The sequence below is a fragment of the Cyclopterus lumpus genome, chromosome 17 (assembly GCF_009769545.1).
Source record: "Cyclopterus lumpus isolate fCycLum1 chromosome 17, fCycLum1.pri, whole genome shotgun sequence".
In the NCBI taxonomy this organism is placed as follows: Eukaryota; Metazoa; Chordata; class Actinopteri; order Perciformes; family Cyclopteridae; genus Cyclopterus; species Cyclopterus lumpus.
Genome location: NC_046982.1, coordinates 19,709,113 through 19,724,141, shown reverse-complemented (window position 1 = coordinate 19,724,141; position 15,029 = coordinate 19,709,113). Strand labels below are relative to the sequence as shown.

The window sequence follows — 15,029 nt, the reverse complement described above, 5'->3', positions numbered from 1 at the left end:
ACAAATTTCCCCCATGGAATGAATAAACTATATATATCTAATCTAATCTAATCCCTTTCTTGCAGACTAAAATCAGAAGATTGTCACTAGAGTGATATCAATCTTCTCATTTAACTCTGCGAGAAACTGAATAAGTGTTTATCCTAAAATGTTGAATTATGCCTTTAAAAGATATGTGCGTCTGTTGTCACACTTAAGTATCATGATATAAATAGTCTTGTCTGAGACAAGTCAGCTCATAAAAAGCTGAACTGTCCAGTTCAAAACAGCCTTGTGTACCTGTTTCCGTGCGCAGCGCTCTGGTGTAAGACTGAATGGGAGCTGCAGGTCTCCGCGGCCTCCGAGGAAGCCGTTGCTGATCCTGGGTTTCATCATCGGACCGTTCGCCGTCACTGGAGCTCCACGCGATGTGCACCGGGTCCTCATTAACGGCACCGCTCTGCACTGAGCAGACACAAGAGTGCATAAGAGGATCTCCATCCCACCGTGGTCAGGACAAGATGAGGAAACTGACAACGCACTCCCCGCCTGTAGAGAAGCATGTGCACTCAAACGGTTTATATTCTTGTGTGTCTCTTACTCGGCCCCCCCCCCCTCCACTGTCTAAATTAAGACATTGTTTTGAAAATAAACTTGACCCCTTACTTAGAAGCATATTTTTCAACAAAAAGATGATATTCTGTTCACAAAAGAGGTGGAAACAACTTACAAAAAAAAAGAAGAAAAAAAAAGGGTATAAAACCGGAGATTTTTAGAATTAAAATACAAGTAAACAAGATTATAAATCTAACCAAACAATGGCAACTTTCACTACTTGACCATTTTTTATAAACTGTGGTATGGGCACACATATTTTGGTTTAGAAAAAACAATAAAAATACAAATACATATATATATGTATATATATATATATTATAGTTTGATGCTCAACCCTTGTAGAAATGTGTGTTTACATCTTATAATTATAATATTGAGAAGAATTTCCCCACTGTGGGATCAATAAAGTGTACATTATTATTATTATTATTAGAATAGTGGATCACGAGTATACTGAGATAGCCCACTGTATATACATTTACAGTGACAATATTATATAAATAGATTGCAGAGCCCTTAATGTACCAGATGTTATAACCAGACTAACAACTAATTACCTATAGCAGGAGACTTTCTTAAGTCAGACAGTTTCCTCCCCGATGTCTTGACATTCTGCAACAAAAAAAACACCATCGACAACGACGTCAGAGGACTACTGCGCGAGAGCGCAGGGCAACGCGAGTGTTACGTGGCTGTCAATCACGTGGTGACGCGTCTCGTGGTTTTTGACGACCTTCATCGCCGGAGTGTCCAGAAAACTGTCCCCGCACGTCTCCCAGCTCCTGGCGCAGGACTCGGATGAAAGTCTCCCCGCTCCGACGTCTTCCGGGAAGAAAGCACACTTCGCATCCTTGTGGCATCTTCTACGCTACAAAAAAATAAAATAGCAAAATATATAAAGTTTAACAAAAAAGGGGTTTTAAAAGGTTGGCGTCACGTCAATAAAATACATAATTCGTCCCTAATTAAAAAGAACCAGTGTTACGGTTTAACAAGAGACCGTGTTGACAGAAGAATGTCAGCCCGTTGTTGATCAACAGCTGTCGTAACCACGACAACAGGCGCGTTCGGTTGAAAGTCTCCAGTTAACACGGTCACCTGTTAAACCGAAACACCGGTTGGCTTACTCTCACTCGGCTCTGATTATCATCGTGATGGCGGTTCAGTTCGGGTCTTAAAAAATAACCGTTACATTTAAAAAGTGGCGCATCTGTTGTAATAATGAAGCCAAGATGAAGATAAATCGGTTGAAACGCGTCACGACGTGTATAAAGTCGACAAAGCTAATGTAGCATGTAGCTTTAAAAGTTAGCTTAAACTAACTAGCCGGCGGGATTGTCTTACCTTTCTGGGAACCATGGCGACTAAATAAAACAACGTTTAAGCCACGGCTGAAGTCACAAGTGTGTCCACGAAGCACCCATACGTTGTATTAACCCCGTCGTTGTGAAGGAGAGGTTTGAAGGCGGTTGGTAACTAACGAGGAGAACACAGAGTTTAGGCTTGTTGCTCAACCTGAGAGAGGGGTGTGTTCCATTTTTCCACCAGCATGGCCCGGAGGCCGTTCGCGTTCGTCTGCCTGTCTGTTTGTCAGTGTGCGCATGCGTATGTGTGTGTGTTAGATTTTATGTACTTGTACTTTATTTATTATTTCCACTTTGTGCTACTTTATACTTCTACCCTTCTACAATTCGGAGGCAAATACTGTATTTTCTTACTGCACTAAATTGATTTGACAAATTACTTAGTTACTTTGTATACTGATATTATTAATACATTATATACATAATAAATGATGAGGTATTATGGTGGATTAGGTTACCTAGCAGTGTATAAAGTAATCGAGATTAGCTCCACCCGTACCAGATGCCTAATGTGATGTATAGTTTTCACATTATGCATCGATGACTATAATACACATGTATATTTGTCTGGCAATTATTTTTATTCTTTTGACTTCTTATACTTTTGGGACCTTAAGTAAATATCTGGATGCTTCTTTCACCATAAAGTAGTCTATAACTTAATTTACTTCTTATAATTATGGGCGGTTGCTGCTGCTGGAGTGACACGACAACGCTCCCATGGACTCGAAACGTACATTTTATTACAGCAAATGCATCTGAATGTCAACATCTTCCAAATAGCAGGTTAAAACATACAAAAAGCTCACTTAACATATTTTTTATTTTTTATTAAATATGTAAAAAGCAGGTCAAGTTATTCACAAATAAAATGCAAACATGCAACACGTTTTTTGGGGGGAATGCATAATGAGTGGGACTTGAAAAAAACAAAAAAAACATTTACCATTCATTAATTATTGACAGTACATGTTTACATTCTTTTTTCATTTACACAATAATATATATATAACTAAAGCATTATGGTGCACTGCCCAGTTCAATATTAGTAAATGCAATATTAAGAAAGGGGAATACGATGTACTAACTGGAATATAGCATGGCAATTACTCAGTGAACCGACTCTCCCTAAGACCTGTGGTTTAAAAAAAAGAACACAAAAAAAATCTGAAATCTGAACAGACCACAAGTTTCAGCTGAGGTTTAAAAACTTTTTTTTTTTTTTTTTTAAATGCTGCATCGTAACAAAACTAGTCCAGAATAACGTTTATGGCATAACCAGGTTAACTCTATTACCAAACTGCCTCGTATGGTGTGAAGAACACATCATTGAGCACACTGATTATCTGAAATCATGAAAATTTGTGGAGGACGGTTGTCCAACAGTCAGAACTTGGCATTATACTACATTTTATTCACAATTCACTGACTGTAGTGTCCTCCTTCATGAGGACGCAATGCAGAATCTCGCACTATTCCTAAAGGATTAATAACAATAAATATGGTGAGGGGGGTCTATGGACAGATTGTCCTATACAGAGTCAAATGTCAGTGCAACATATGAAAGGAGGTTAAATAAGAGCTACTACGAGCCCTTTCAGGGCTTTGCTTATTGCGTTCTTGTGATTATTATTGTCGATATGCAAAATAAAAAAATTTAAAAAAGGGAAAGGGAAGAAGCTGGGAAGGTAACACTTGCACCGACGGGTAACAGCTACCCGTCTAAACTTCAGCGTTTCATCACGTCTACTGTGGGATTCGAACCGCCTCTCCGCCCCTCGCGGTCCTTTAGAAACCTCAGTGACGGTCGGAGCTCGTTCTGCCGGTGGAGGATCGTCACCGCCAAGTCTTCCACAGCAGTTCACCAAAAGTCACAACGAAAAAAAACATCGAACAGTGAGCAGGAGGGAATACGAAAAAGAAAGAATAAGAAACCGGTGACGGTGCTTCTATTCAGGATGTTGCTTCATGTGCTCAGTCTTGGAGAGAACCAAATAAAAAAAAAAAGTGAAAAAAGACATGGAGGAAAAAAAAAAAAATTTAAATCCTTGAACAGTTCTCACATATTTAAAAAGAAGGGCGTAACCGCGGCGAGCGATGACGGCAGTCAGTATTCATCCTGCTCCTCCTGCTGATCATTTGGCGCCTCCTCATGGGCTTGCTGCTCCACTTCCTGTCCGTCGCCCTCAGCCAGCTCCGCTCCCTCCTATAAACAAAACAAACAAACAGCTTAATACTAGTGCTACTGAATAGGAGTATTCTCCACGTAGAGCTTTGATTCTCTGACCCGACCCGGCTGTAATTTCTCACCAATGTTAACTTAAAAACCATAACTCGGTCCTAACTAACGATTAATTAACGAGGAGAAAGGTCCACCGTGATCTGCAGAAATGCATCGTGCCGTCACCGTCAAATCCCAGACTCCCTCCCTACGAGGAGAGATGTTACACAACCTCTATTTAATATATATATATATATATATATATATATATATATATATATATATATATATATATATATATATATATATATATATAGAAAGCCGTTCTGGGTGTTCTGACCCACAATGCAGCACAAGGCAGCTCGATGACAGGTGCAATGTTATGACGTAGTAGTATGTTCCAATTGTATGCACACTGCATGCAACAGTTTGTACTTTGTAAGGGAAGCTAAATATAAAAATACTACTTTTAGTTTCAGTTTGAGTTAGAAGGAACCGTGTGTAGGATTCTAACCAACTGAACCCCCCCCCCCCCCCCCCGCATAGATATAATATTCAATTTCTGCCAATAAATCCTACACAATGCTCCTTTAAGGTTGTAGTAGTTTGTAAAAAATGTATTTAAAAAAAACAAAAAACTGTAGTGTGGAAATTCAGGTCTTTCATTAGTCTTGCGCCAGAAACCGCTGCCTTGGGTTCAGGCAGGTTCATGTCGTCGCGCCCGTTTTATTTTAGGGCCCAATCGCAGCTCGAGCTTCAGGGCAAACACATGCGATCGATCTCACACACACACACACACACACAAATGTTAAGTAGGGAGGATTGTTCTGGTCAGTACAATACTGACCTTACTAAGCAGCCATCAGCTAAACATGACCCATTGTCATTAAAAGATTATGCGTTTATAGGATAATTTCTTTATTCATAGCGAGCTGCTGACACAACTTCATGTTACAGGATGTCTCACACACACACACACACACACACACACACACACACACACACTTCTGAGGACTGAACCCCTTTCAAACGCACAATAAGTTCCGCATGATTTTACCACCAGGGGAAACCGGCAGTCACATGTTTCACTAGTGCGCACTGCTGCGAAATCTTATCTGTCAGGAAAAGAAAAAAGCAGCCTCTAGCTGTCCATGAATCCACTTCTAATTTAAAAAAAAAAAAAGAGGTTCTCCGACTGACCTGCTCGTCTGAAGCGTAAAGGACCTCCATCAGCTGATCGACAAACAGGGCACTCTCTTCACCCTGATCCTGGCACAGCACCTCCACCTCCCGCAGCTTGCTGAAGTAGTAGTCCCTCTCCTTCTCCACGCCCTCCAGTGCTGACTTTAATGTGTTCATCTACAAAAAATAAAAAAGGCAACAGATGAGCAAAGAAATCCACGAGACAAACACCAGATGACACACACACACACACACACACACACACACACACACACACACACACACACACACACACACACACACACACACACACACACACACACACACACACACACACACACACACACACACACACACACACACACACACACACACACACACACACACACACACACACACACACACACACACACACACACACACACACACACACACACACACACACACACACACACACACACACACACACACACACACACACACACACACACACACACACACACACACACACACACACTTATAGCTGCTTTTATCTGGAGTTATCAAAAGCATAAGTCACATGAAACTAGAGTCGTAAAGGGCAAGTTGCTTAACTGATTATTATTGATTGAAAATCAACCCTCTAATCTTCACTCAGATAACCTATTGATCCGTTTAGTCAATCCATCCCATCGTCCTATTCAGGGTCGTGGGGGGCGCTGACATTGAGTGAAGGCAGAGTTCACCTGGACAGGTCACGTGTCTCTCTCGGGGCTCGTATAGAGACAGACGACCACTACGGGGACTTTAGAGCCTCCGATTAATCACAGTGGATGTAAACAAGACTTTGACACCGATCAATAAAAGAGGAAAGTAAAAAAATAATAATACAGAGAATATATTTCCTCAGGCAGCAATTGCAGTCTTTATCTCAGTGGACAGGTCTGGATCAATCAAGATATTTTGTTTACGCCAAGCTGGTTGTTGTTGTTGTTGTTGTTGTTGTTGTGGTGGTGAAGAGGTGGCTTTAAAAGCTGCAGTAGTCTTTGGTATAACAGACTACTAAACCAGCTACATTATTAATAAGAATGATTTTACAGCCGCATTTGTGCAAGAGTAACGTAAACAAAATGGATGTGTTCATAAATGTTGTCGAGTTAATGATGTTTAGTTGCAGTTCTCTGGTCTCTTCTCTTAAACCGCTTCTCCGTGACATCTAGAGCCAAAAATAGTAAACGTTTGAAAAATAAATACTACATTTTATTGTCTAGGTAATTTTACAAGCAAAATGACAAGAGTGTGCCCGGTTGCAGCCTCTCAGAGGTTTTCTTTGTCCAGCATGATGATGAACTAAATGTCTTTGTGTTTTTGGACCGTTTGACCACGTTGTCGGGCAACAGGCATTTTCCACTATTTTTTCGGCCAAAGTAATTGGGAGATTAATCCATAATCCAAATAATCCTTATCTGCAGCCATTCTACCTGCGAGCAGCAACACAAATCATTGTAGAAATGTGAAGAAAACAAAAAGGGTTCGCTGGCATCATTTCAGAATAATGGTAACGCTTGACATCCGGAGGTCAGAACCGAGCGTTTCATGAACACACCTGCTCGGTGAGATGCGTGACCTGCGCTTCCAGTTCTTTCTCCCCTTTGGCAGGAATCAGTGTCGCCATCGCAGGGATCTTTTTGGCTGACGAAGGTCTGGACGTCGGCGTCGCGATCTTGGGAGTTGTAGAGCTCGACCGCGACGCTCCTACGGCAGACAAGAAGGGGTTGTTTTACTCGGAGATGGGAGACGGGTCCGGTACATAGAGGCACGTGTCACCTATCGCTTCACGTGTTTTTGCAGAGCCTTCTCTTTCCTTACCTGCCGTCGGGGAGCTGGCTGCATGGTGGGACTTCTTTGGCAGGTTGAAGATCTGCTCACCGGGGTCAGGTGGGGGGATGGCATCCTGACCCTGTCTGGCTGCCATCGGGTCGTACTCTTTGCCGTCGTAATTGGCATCGAAGAACTTCTTAAACCACTGGATGAAATCGAGATTGTCCTGAAATCTGCCTTTAACCAGTTTCTCGACGGGGATGATCTGAATCGATGGGGTGGGGGGGGTGGGGGTTGGGAAGAGAAATACAAAATGCATGCAGTTTACTCCACACCGTTTAAACCACACACAGTGTGGAGCAAACATTAAAATAGCGGAAACCCTGAACAACATGAAAAAGTATGGTTACGCAACTCACCTTGTCCACATTCATCCGTTTGAAGGAAGCCTGCAACAGTTTGAAATTGTGAATGTACTCGTGCTCCAGCTTGGCTTGAAACTTGACCTTCTTAAGACTGATGCAGCCGGGGAAGAGCAGATCCATGAACTGGCAATACGCGGCTCCTGAAGACGTAACAAAATGTTAGTGGAGGACATAATCCCTTGCTTGAAAATTAGAAGACTAGGGCCCAGATATAGGACAGGATTTACGAGACTTTGCACGACAGAAATCCACTGCAATATAAAAAGAAAGTTAAAAAAAAGAGAGAAAACGCCCAGGGAAGCCAGATCGTTGACCCAGTTTCCTTAAAAAGAGAACTATTAACGCAGATACTCAGTAATGTGGCTAATATTAACTGAAGCCCAGTTCAACCCTTTATGCATTAGAAAAAGACGGCACCATCTCAACCTGGCAGAGTGTCAGCCATCAGATAAAACTCACATAAACCCAACGAGAGAGCACACACACGGGTAATCTACATCAAACAAGTAGCGTACTAATTGGATTACCTGTTTACAGCAGGAGAACAGGGCAAGCCACAAGTTTATTTATAGACAACTCCCTGCCAGAGAGATGAGCGTGTTTCCACAGGTTGCTTTAACTGCCAGCTTACACAGAAACAACCCCCCCCCCCTCCCCACACACACACACACACACACACACACACACACACCTCCACGGAGGAAGATTCTCACGGGTTCTCACCTGAGGAGAGCTGCTCCACTTTCGTGTAGTTTAGGCAGAGGATATCGTTAACCCAGGCAGTGATGTCATGCCTGCTCATAGTCTCCTGGGTTATTGAGGTAGAATATACGTTGACCGCCATCCCCCAACTGCAACAGAGAAACGACAATACTTTAAAAATGGGGGAGGCGGGGGGTGTTGATGGTGAAAAATGTGTCGGTGATGTTAGCCGCGTTGCTGACTCTTTTAAAAAACATGTTAAGTACATTCAAATAGTTTTCCTGCATCTAAAGAGTCTCTGAACGTGCAGAGTGATAACAAACCTTTACAGCTGCACATATTTGCTATATTAACAACCTCGTCGGCCCTCTTTGAATTCGTGCCCGGGATCCTTTAATCAGATTTTAACGTCTACGCTAAACGGAGGAGACTCCGGCTCATATACAAAAAAACCAGGTGCAACAAAGGATCTCAAACTTTGATCCTTAAAGCTACAGATTAGGCCGTTACACAGCGTGGCCACAGCACAATGGATACATGCATAAAATGTGTTCACAGTGTGTGACAAACATCTGAGGAGGGGGGAGGGGGGGGTCTCATTCCCAGTGTTTCCCACACATTAGGTACACCTGACCAGCTATATTAAAAAGACCACAAATGTACTTGATCCTGTTCAGAATATTACAAATATTAAATCAGTTCAAACAAACATCTCGTTTGCAGTTTTCCCAACAACACGCGAGTGTCTTCATTTATTTTACTGCAATGGGAAGAAAAGAAGAAAAAAACAGGTTTGTGGAAATCCAGTCCTTTAAAAGCACATTTGGTAACAGATGTTACATGCAAAAGGGTCAATGTTTGCAGATGCATAGTGATATGTATCCTGAACGGTGCAGTCATATGTAATTCCCTTAACGGAATTGCTGCACAACCATTTCCTCTGAACCAATTTAAATAAAAAGGGAAACAGCTGCATTAAAAAAAAACCACCCTCTATTTATTGCTCCACCGACTGATATGGTGTTAAAAACAAAATCGTGCTACATCATCACCGGGGATTATATTTCATGCAGGGTCACGATCAACCCCCCCCCCCCCCCCCGTGCGCAATAAAGTCGCTATCGCAGCGCCGCAGGAGAGTCCTCGGTTTGGAGCGATTCTCCGGGAAGGAAACGGTCGATGTCATGTCAACAAAGCGGATGTATGCGCTGCTAGCATGCTTTGTTAGCCAGGCAGGGATAGCCGGGGCCGGGCTGATGCCTGGGCTCGAACCGGGTGTGGGAAGGAGGGGAGCAGGGGAGGAGGGGAGGCTGCTGGTGGATCAAGCTCGTGCTGCAGGTTCCGCACATTAAAGCACCACCTTCAAAACACATATATACACATATATATTGAGATATACGGGATTGGTGGGGAGCTGCAAAGTGTCACGTCACGATGGGGATCCACTCGCAGCAGCAGGGGCGGCCGGCTGTCGGCGTGTTCCTGTCATTAAATACAAGCGATCCGCTCCTGCAACTCAAATGTGCAATTGCGCACCAACAAAAAACCCCACATGACAACATTACTCCGGGGCCCGCTGTATTTTCGGGCCGCTGCACACACACACACACACACACACACACACACACACACACACACACACACACACACACACACACACACACCCTAACAGAAGGAGGGTTTAAGCTAACTTAAAAAACAAGAAGGGATTTACGCCAGAGCGCTAACGTGACAGGAGACACCGGCGGATGGGCGCAAAGCGGAGAAACCAAACACGCGACGGGCAGGAGGACCAGGCCGGAATGCAGCTTTCTGTCTGCAGCAGTGTCTGTTTGTATGATTTAAAAAAATATATATATTTATATATGTATATATAAATATATATACATATATAAATAGAATCGCTTCTAACATGACACCAGTACACAGATTTTACCTGTAGGCGCGCTCTCCCCGCACTGTGTTTTTCCTGTAAGGAATGATGTTGGTTCCGTTGTCCGGGTCGATGTCGTTGTTATTCTCTCCATTTGGGGAAAGGGCTTGGGTGGGACCGGGCATTTGGGTGTCTAGAAATGTGGAACAGATACTCTGTTCTCTCGCTGGCCAGGAAAGGAAGGGGAAAAAAAAAAAAAAAAACACAACCCAACAGGAACGATTGCAAAAGGCTGAGAGAGAGAGAGAGAAAGGAGAGAGAGAGAGAGAGAGAGAGAGCCGCGCCTCCGGGTCTCCTTCCTTCTGTCTGCTTATTCTTCACAAATCTCTGCCCTAATGACGTCGCTGCACCCTGTACCACGTGACTGATGGGGCTGGCTGCCCGTGCTCCGTATGGTGGGCTATTTCAGTACACCCAAATTACATTGATCGCCCCGCGTGCTTTAGAAAAATAAAAAAATAAAAAACCCGGTTTAGATCAATGCATGTGGCGTTTTTGAGATGCAGATCTACTTTGTGAGCAGCTCGTCACGTGATCAGAGATGACGTTCAAATCAACTGAGGGAGCATGATGAAGTGTGAGAAAAATAAAATAAATGCAGCCCACCCAGTTTCACCTTTATTATTATTTTTAAAAATTTAAAAATTTAAAAAAACGACAGTGAAAAGAAAAAGCTGGATCCTCATAAATACACGTGGTGCTGATGAAATGATGACGTAACACATGCTATGTGGAAGTGTAGTGGGCTGTGTTCATTACCAACCATATTATAGTCAATACAATCGAATATTATTTTTTTTTTAAACACTGCAAAAAATGTAACTCTGCAATTCTGATGATCTATTAAATGTCATTTACAGCATAAATCCACTGGTTTGAGCTATTTACGTGTGAATATTAGTGTTTTTTGTAATGGTTTAACTGGTTTCTGGAGTGCTGGTCGGCATTTTTCATCTTTTTCTGACATTACAGACCAAACGATTAATTTAACAAAATAAGACGTGGATTGATCGATAATGAAAATAACATAATAAAAATAAAAAAAATGTACTATAAAATGTCGTTGAATTAGGGGGAAAAAATGCTCATCACAGTGTTCCGAAGCAGTGAATACATTTCCAAATTTGTGGCAGATGCATTATTACCAATAATGTAGCTCTACAAACATTCAAACACCCAGTAGGGGTGTAACAATACGCTTGATCTTTTCATGCAAAAGATCTCAACTCGATACACGCCGTTGTCATGTAGGCCCGTGTGGTCGCTCAGCTATCTCCCGTCTGTCGTTGCCACATCTGTTGTTGTCACATAACAAAAAACCTGCTTTTGCTGTGTTGTAGTTGTGCTGCTGAGCAACCGCTTCGAGTGGCTCCGAGGAAACCGCCTCATTCACGTCACGTGCTATACAAAAAAGGCCAATTCTCATTTACTACGACTTACTTTTTGCGCATTTAAAATGAACCGTTGCACTCTCAATATTCAGAATATTAAGTGGGGAGACGCTTCTGTATGTGGACTGGCTGGTTACCAGGCATGATGGTGGCAAACGGGTCTGTCACACGGTCTCTCTGATAGCATTACAATCCTTCACATGTTTATATAAAATGTTTTTTTTTTAAAACAGTGAAATGCAGGTATAGACTTTGAGATCAATACAAACGATCCATCTTGCACAACCATCAGTCCAAGAGGCAAACTCACATTTTTGGGTCAGTAATGCTTTACCAAGAAAAATGTGTCAACAGTTTCTTGCTTCTGATGAAAAGGCAAAATAGTGTGTCACTTATCTACACAAGGTTTCCTTCTACAATGTGCACTTCCACCTCCAATCGCAGTGTTAGCAGCTACATTCTCTGTCAAAATGGTGAATCATATTTGAAACTATCCAGTAATGCTTTTCAAATTGGGGTACAACATTGGGTCTGTGTGCTCACTCGAAACAAGTTCCTCTGGTGCCACCATCAGGCCAGCTGAGGTCACTTGTAAAAAAAAAAAAAACCTACAAACTTATGAACTCTCAGATAAGTCTGACAAAATAAATGTAAAACAAATAAGATTGAGGTCTCATTTGACCAGTTAAACCCATTTTTCACTCAGCCTATTATAGTTTTTCCATTTTCTTATCGTTTGTGCAGCGGCAGCTTTATGAAGTTGCCTTCTTCTACAGCTTTCCACACATATTTCAAATTCCAACAGTGTTTCACTGTGAAGTTATGGCCATAATCCACATTATCGCTCTCGGTCCTTTAGCTTAAAAGTCATCACAGTAGGAGTTTTTAAAAAAAAGTCACAAGTCGTCAAAGAGGGTGTTTGTGCCACGGACTGTAATAATCCACCGTCGTACTAAACACGTGTATTTTAAACTGCTCTTTTTCACAGTTTCTATAACATTTAAAAAAGGGTATCCATCTCTTGAGTGGTTATTCTGGAAAGACACATATTCAGGATCTCCTGCCTCTAATGTGTCTTTTGCTTTAATCTTTACATTAATCCCTGCAGAGCCAAACACAAGGCTAATCTCTCCAAACTGTGGAACTCGTAACATCAGAGGTCTGCTTTGTGGCCGGCGTCGAGCAGCAGGGGGAACGACGCGGTCAAACTTCAGAAGCAGAAGGACAAGCGGGCCGCGTTCACGTGGGCAGTGCATTCCCATGCTGTGTGCCGCGGGTTCACTGGAATGAACTTGACACTTCCCGGTCTGACAGCTCTTCAGGTGACACCAGAGGGGGGAGGCGTGTCCTGGTTATAATTAACATTTGGACTGTGAAGCCCAATAAATTGTGTGAAATATTATTATTTGATTACGCCTTCACCTGCAGAGAGGTTGTCCTTCTTGGTGCTCTTAACTACTACAACTATAACAAAGATAAACAAAAGACTCATCTGTCTGTACAAAAGTACCTGTCTTCCCAGTTTTGTTGTTTCAGGATCTGGTGAGACGATGAATACGATCAAAGTCCAGCTTGGGTTATAGAGTCGTGACTTTAAAGTTCTATTTGAGACCATATAACACTATATAATGACTTATAACACTACGAGGAAGGAGTTTATAAGCTGCAGCGAGTTCCTCGCATGTGTAACGTACTTGGCGATAAACAGTTCTGTTCTTCTGAACACGACCTCACACGTTTCAAGACTGCTGAACTGAAACTTTGACTCTCGAAAAAATCTTGTCAGGTTGAGGAAGGAATAATGCATTAAAGTCCAGTGATGTAATATGGGGAAACAGTGACCTCGTATACAATTTGTTGGGAGTCGATTGGGTAAAGTGGCTTTATGTAGCAATGACAGAACGAGGCGGGTAAAAGACTGGAAACAACAACTGCGTGCATGTTCACGTTGCTTTCTTTAGTCTCTGTGAAAGCTACATGTTCAATAAAAGCTATATGTTCAATAAAAGCTATATGTTCAATGAATCATTGGGCCGATGTGCATGGACTCATTCCACTGGAGGCCAGACAGAGCTTCACTTGCTCTCTAGTCATATCTCACCAGGCTTTCTCTTAGCATTGGGTGATCCAGAGTGTGTGTGTGTGTGTGTGTGAGTGTGAGTGTGAGTGTGAGTGTGAGTGTGAGTGTGTGTGTGTGGGATGGCGGCTCCACCCAAAGAACCCAGCCCTCAGCATTCAATTAAACAGAAAGGAGGTCATTGTTATCCTGACTTGCGGGTTGAGCAGGTTAATGTCTGCTCGGTGTCTAAAAGTACTATTAAGGGTGCAGAATATTCTTAATAAAAGACATTTGTTTGGGTTATTACAGACATGTTTTAGGGGAACCTCATGCCTAACCAGAAAAACTGAGGACAAGGAGAGTCAGAGAAGGAGGGAGCACTGATCTCGCCCACCTTTTTGTCATTGGCTGCCTTTAAGACATTCAATTAAGCACACGTGTGTAAAGAAAAGTTAGCTTTTGCCAATGAAAAAAATAATAATAATAAAAAAAAGGGTTAATTTGATAGCCAGACAAAAGACCAAGGAGGTCCATGGTCTCCCCCAACCAAGTCTGTCCCCCTGTATGAGGAAAACATACGAGACAGGCTAACGCCTCATTTCTAAAAAGGCTAATTTCTGAGATTTCTAAAGCAGCTAACAAGCTAACTAGTTAGCTTCACTGAATGTGGTGAACGAAGCTAACTCACAGACAGTTAAATGAAGAAGCGGTGATGAATGGAAAGAAGGGCGACGACACAGTGAAACAATGGCAGAACCGAATTAAAAAAAACCAGTGTTTTACAGAGGAGGACGGTAGCTTCATCTTGACCAGCTTACGTACATTCAACTATTAATTCTGGTTCGTCGGGATAGTGACAGCCGACATATGCCCTGACCCGGGTTAACGTCAGCGTACCAACCGGCGACGCACACGCGCCGGTTCGGGCAGTTGGCCACCATTATCGGACTCGAATGAAAAACACACACACAAGACTTGGATATTTTTTTTTTTCTTCTTCTTTTTTCGGCAAAAGCAACCGAGACTCACCCGTGAAGTTCGTTCCGCAGGTTACAAGGTGTTTGAAAAAGCTCCTTTTTCCGACTGAGTCACTCCACCCTCAAACGCCCATTTCTCACCATACGCCGGAGCTGAAGCCGGGGGCACTTGATTGGACAGCGCGTCATCGGCGTCGCGGCTGATTGGTCCGTCGGAGACATCTGTAGTCGGTTAGACCAATCACGTGTTGATGCGTTGATCGTTCGGAACGTCCAACAAGCTTTCCGTCGCTCTGTGTCACATCACTTTTACCACAGAAATGCAAATATTTTCCAACTAATTCATATTTGTTGAACTCAATGTTGAAAGGTTGACTC

The 15,029-nt window shown here is 42.6% G+C and overlaps 2 protein-coding genes across 8 annotated transcripts in view; both read right to left on the bottom strand.

Annotated features, from left to right (window-relative positions):
- The window catches only part of spidr (scaffold protein involved in DNA repair), a 28,142-nt gene extending 25,946 nt beyond the window's left edge, over positions 1-2,196 (bottom strand). For 2 of the 5 annotated variants that reach the window (XR_004611358.1, XM_034556153.1), the window contains exons 1-4: positions 1,942-2,196; positions 1,331-1,465; positions 1,155-1,209; positions 280-444 (exon numbers count right to left, since the gene is read on the bottom strand). Coding sequence is in view for 4 of the 5 variants with exons in the window: in XM_034556153.1 (XP_034412044.1) it covers positions 280-444; positions 1,155-1,209; positions 1,331-1,465; positions 1,942-1,956 (370 nt within the window). In the remaining variant the exon portion in view is untranslated. Of the gene's footprint in view, positions 1-279; positions 529-1,154; positions 1,466-1,941 lie in introns of all 5 variants that reach the window. The other 3 variants (XM_034556154.1, XM_034556156.1, XM_034556155.1) reach the window with 3 other exon arrangements.
- Positions 2,197-2,684: 488 nt separating this feature from the next.
- On the bottom strand, positions 2,685-14,804 carry mapre2 (microtubule-associated protein, RP/EB family, member 2). Of its 3 annotated transcripts, none has more exons than XM_034555204.1 (8): positions 14,704-14,804; positions 8,313-8,440; positions 7,584-7,729; positions 7,213-7,429; positions 6,950-7,098; positions 5,383-5,541; positions 4,025-4,167; positions 2,685-3,809 (listed from the first exon to the last, which is right to left on the bottom strand). In XM_034555204.1, the coding sequence occupies exons 2-7, from the start codon at positions 8,431-8,433 to the stop codon at positions 4,069-4,071; spliced, it is 891 nt and encodes a 296-aa protein (XP_034411095.1). In that variant the 5' UTR covers positions 8,434-8,440; positions 14,704-14,804; the 3' UTR covers positions 2,685-3,809; positions 4,025-4,068. The 3 variants fall into 3 exon arrangements, with proteins under 3 accessions (XP_034411095.1, XP_034411092.1, XP_034411093.1); XM_034555201.1 differs by adding an exon at positions 10,228-10,357 and having other exon boundaries at positions 2,685-4,167; positions 14,704-14,783; XM_034555202.1 differs by lacking the exon at positions 14,704-14,804 and adding an exon at positions 10,228-14,131 and having other exon boundaries at positions 2,880-3,809.
- Positions 14,805-15,029: the final 225 nt, after the last annotated feature.

What these genes read in the sequence shown, in the direction of transcription:
- mapre2 (XM_034555201.1), bottom strand. Translation starts at nt 10,349, where the DNA reads ATGCCCGGTCCCACCCAAGCCCTTTCCCCAAATGGAGAGAATAACAAC. An exon ending in AACGGATGAATGTGGACAAG is followed by an intron (nt 7,430 to 7,583) that starts GTGAGTTGCGTA and finishes CCATCGATTCAG; the next exon opens with ATCATCCCCGTCGAGAAACT. An exon ending in AGCCAGCTCCCCGACGGCAG is followed by an intron (nt 7,099 to 7,212) that starts GTAAGGAAAGAG and finishes TGTCTGCCGTAG; the next exon opens with GAGCGTCGCGGTCGAGCTCT.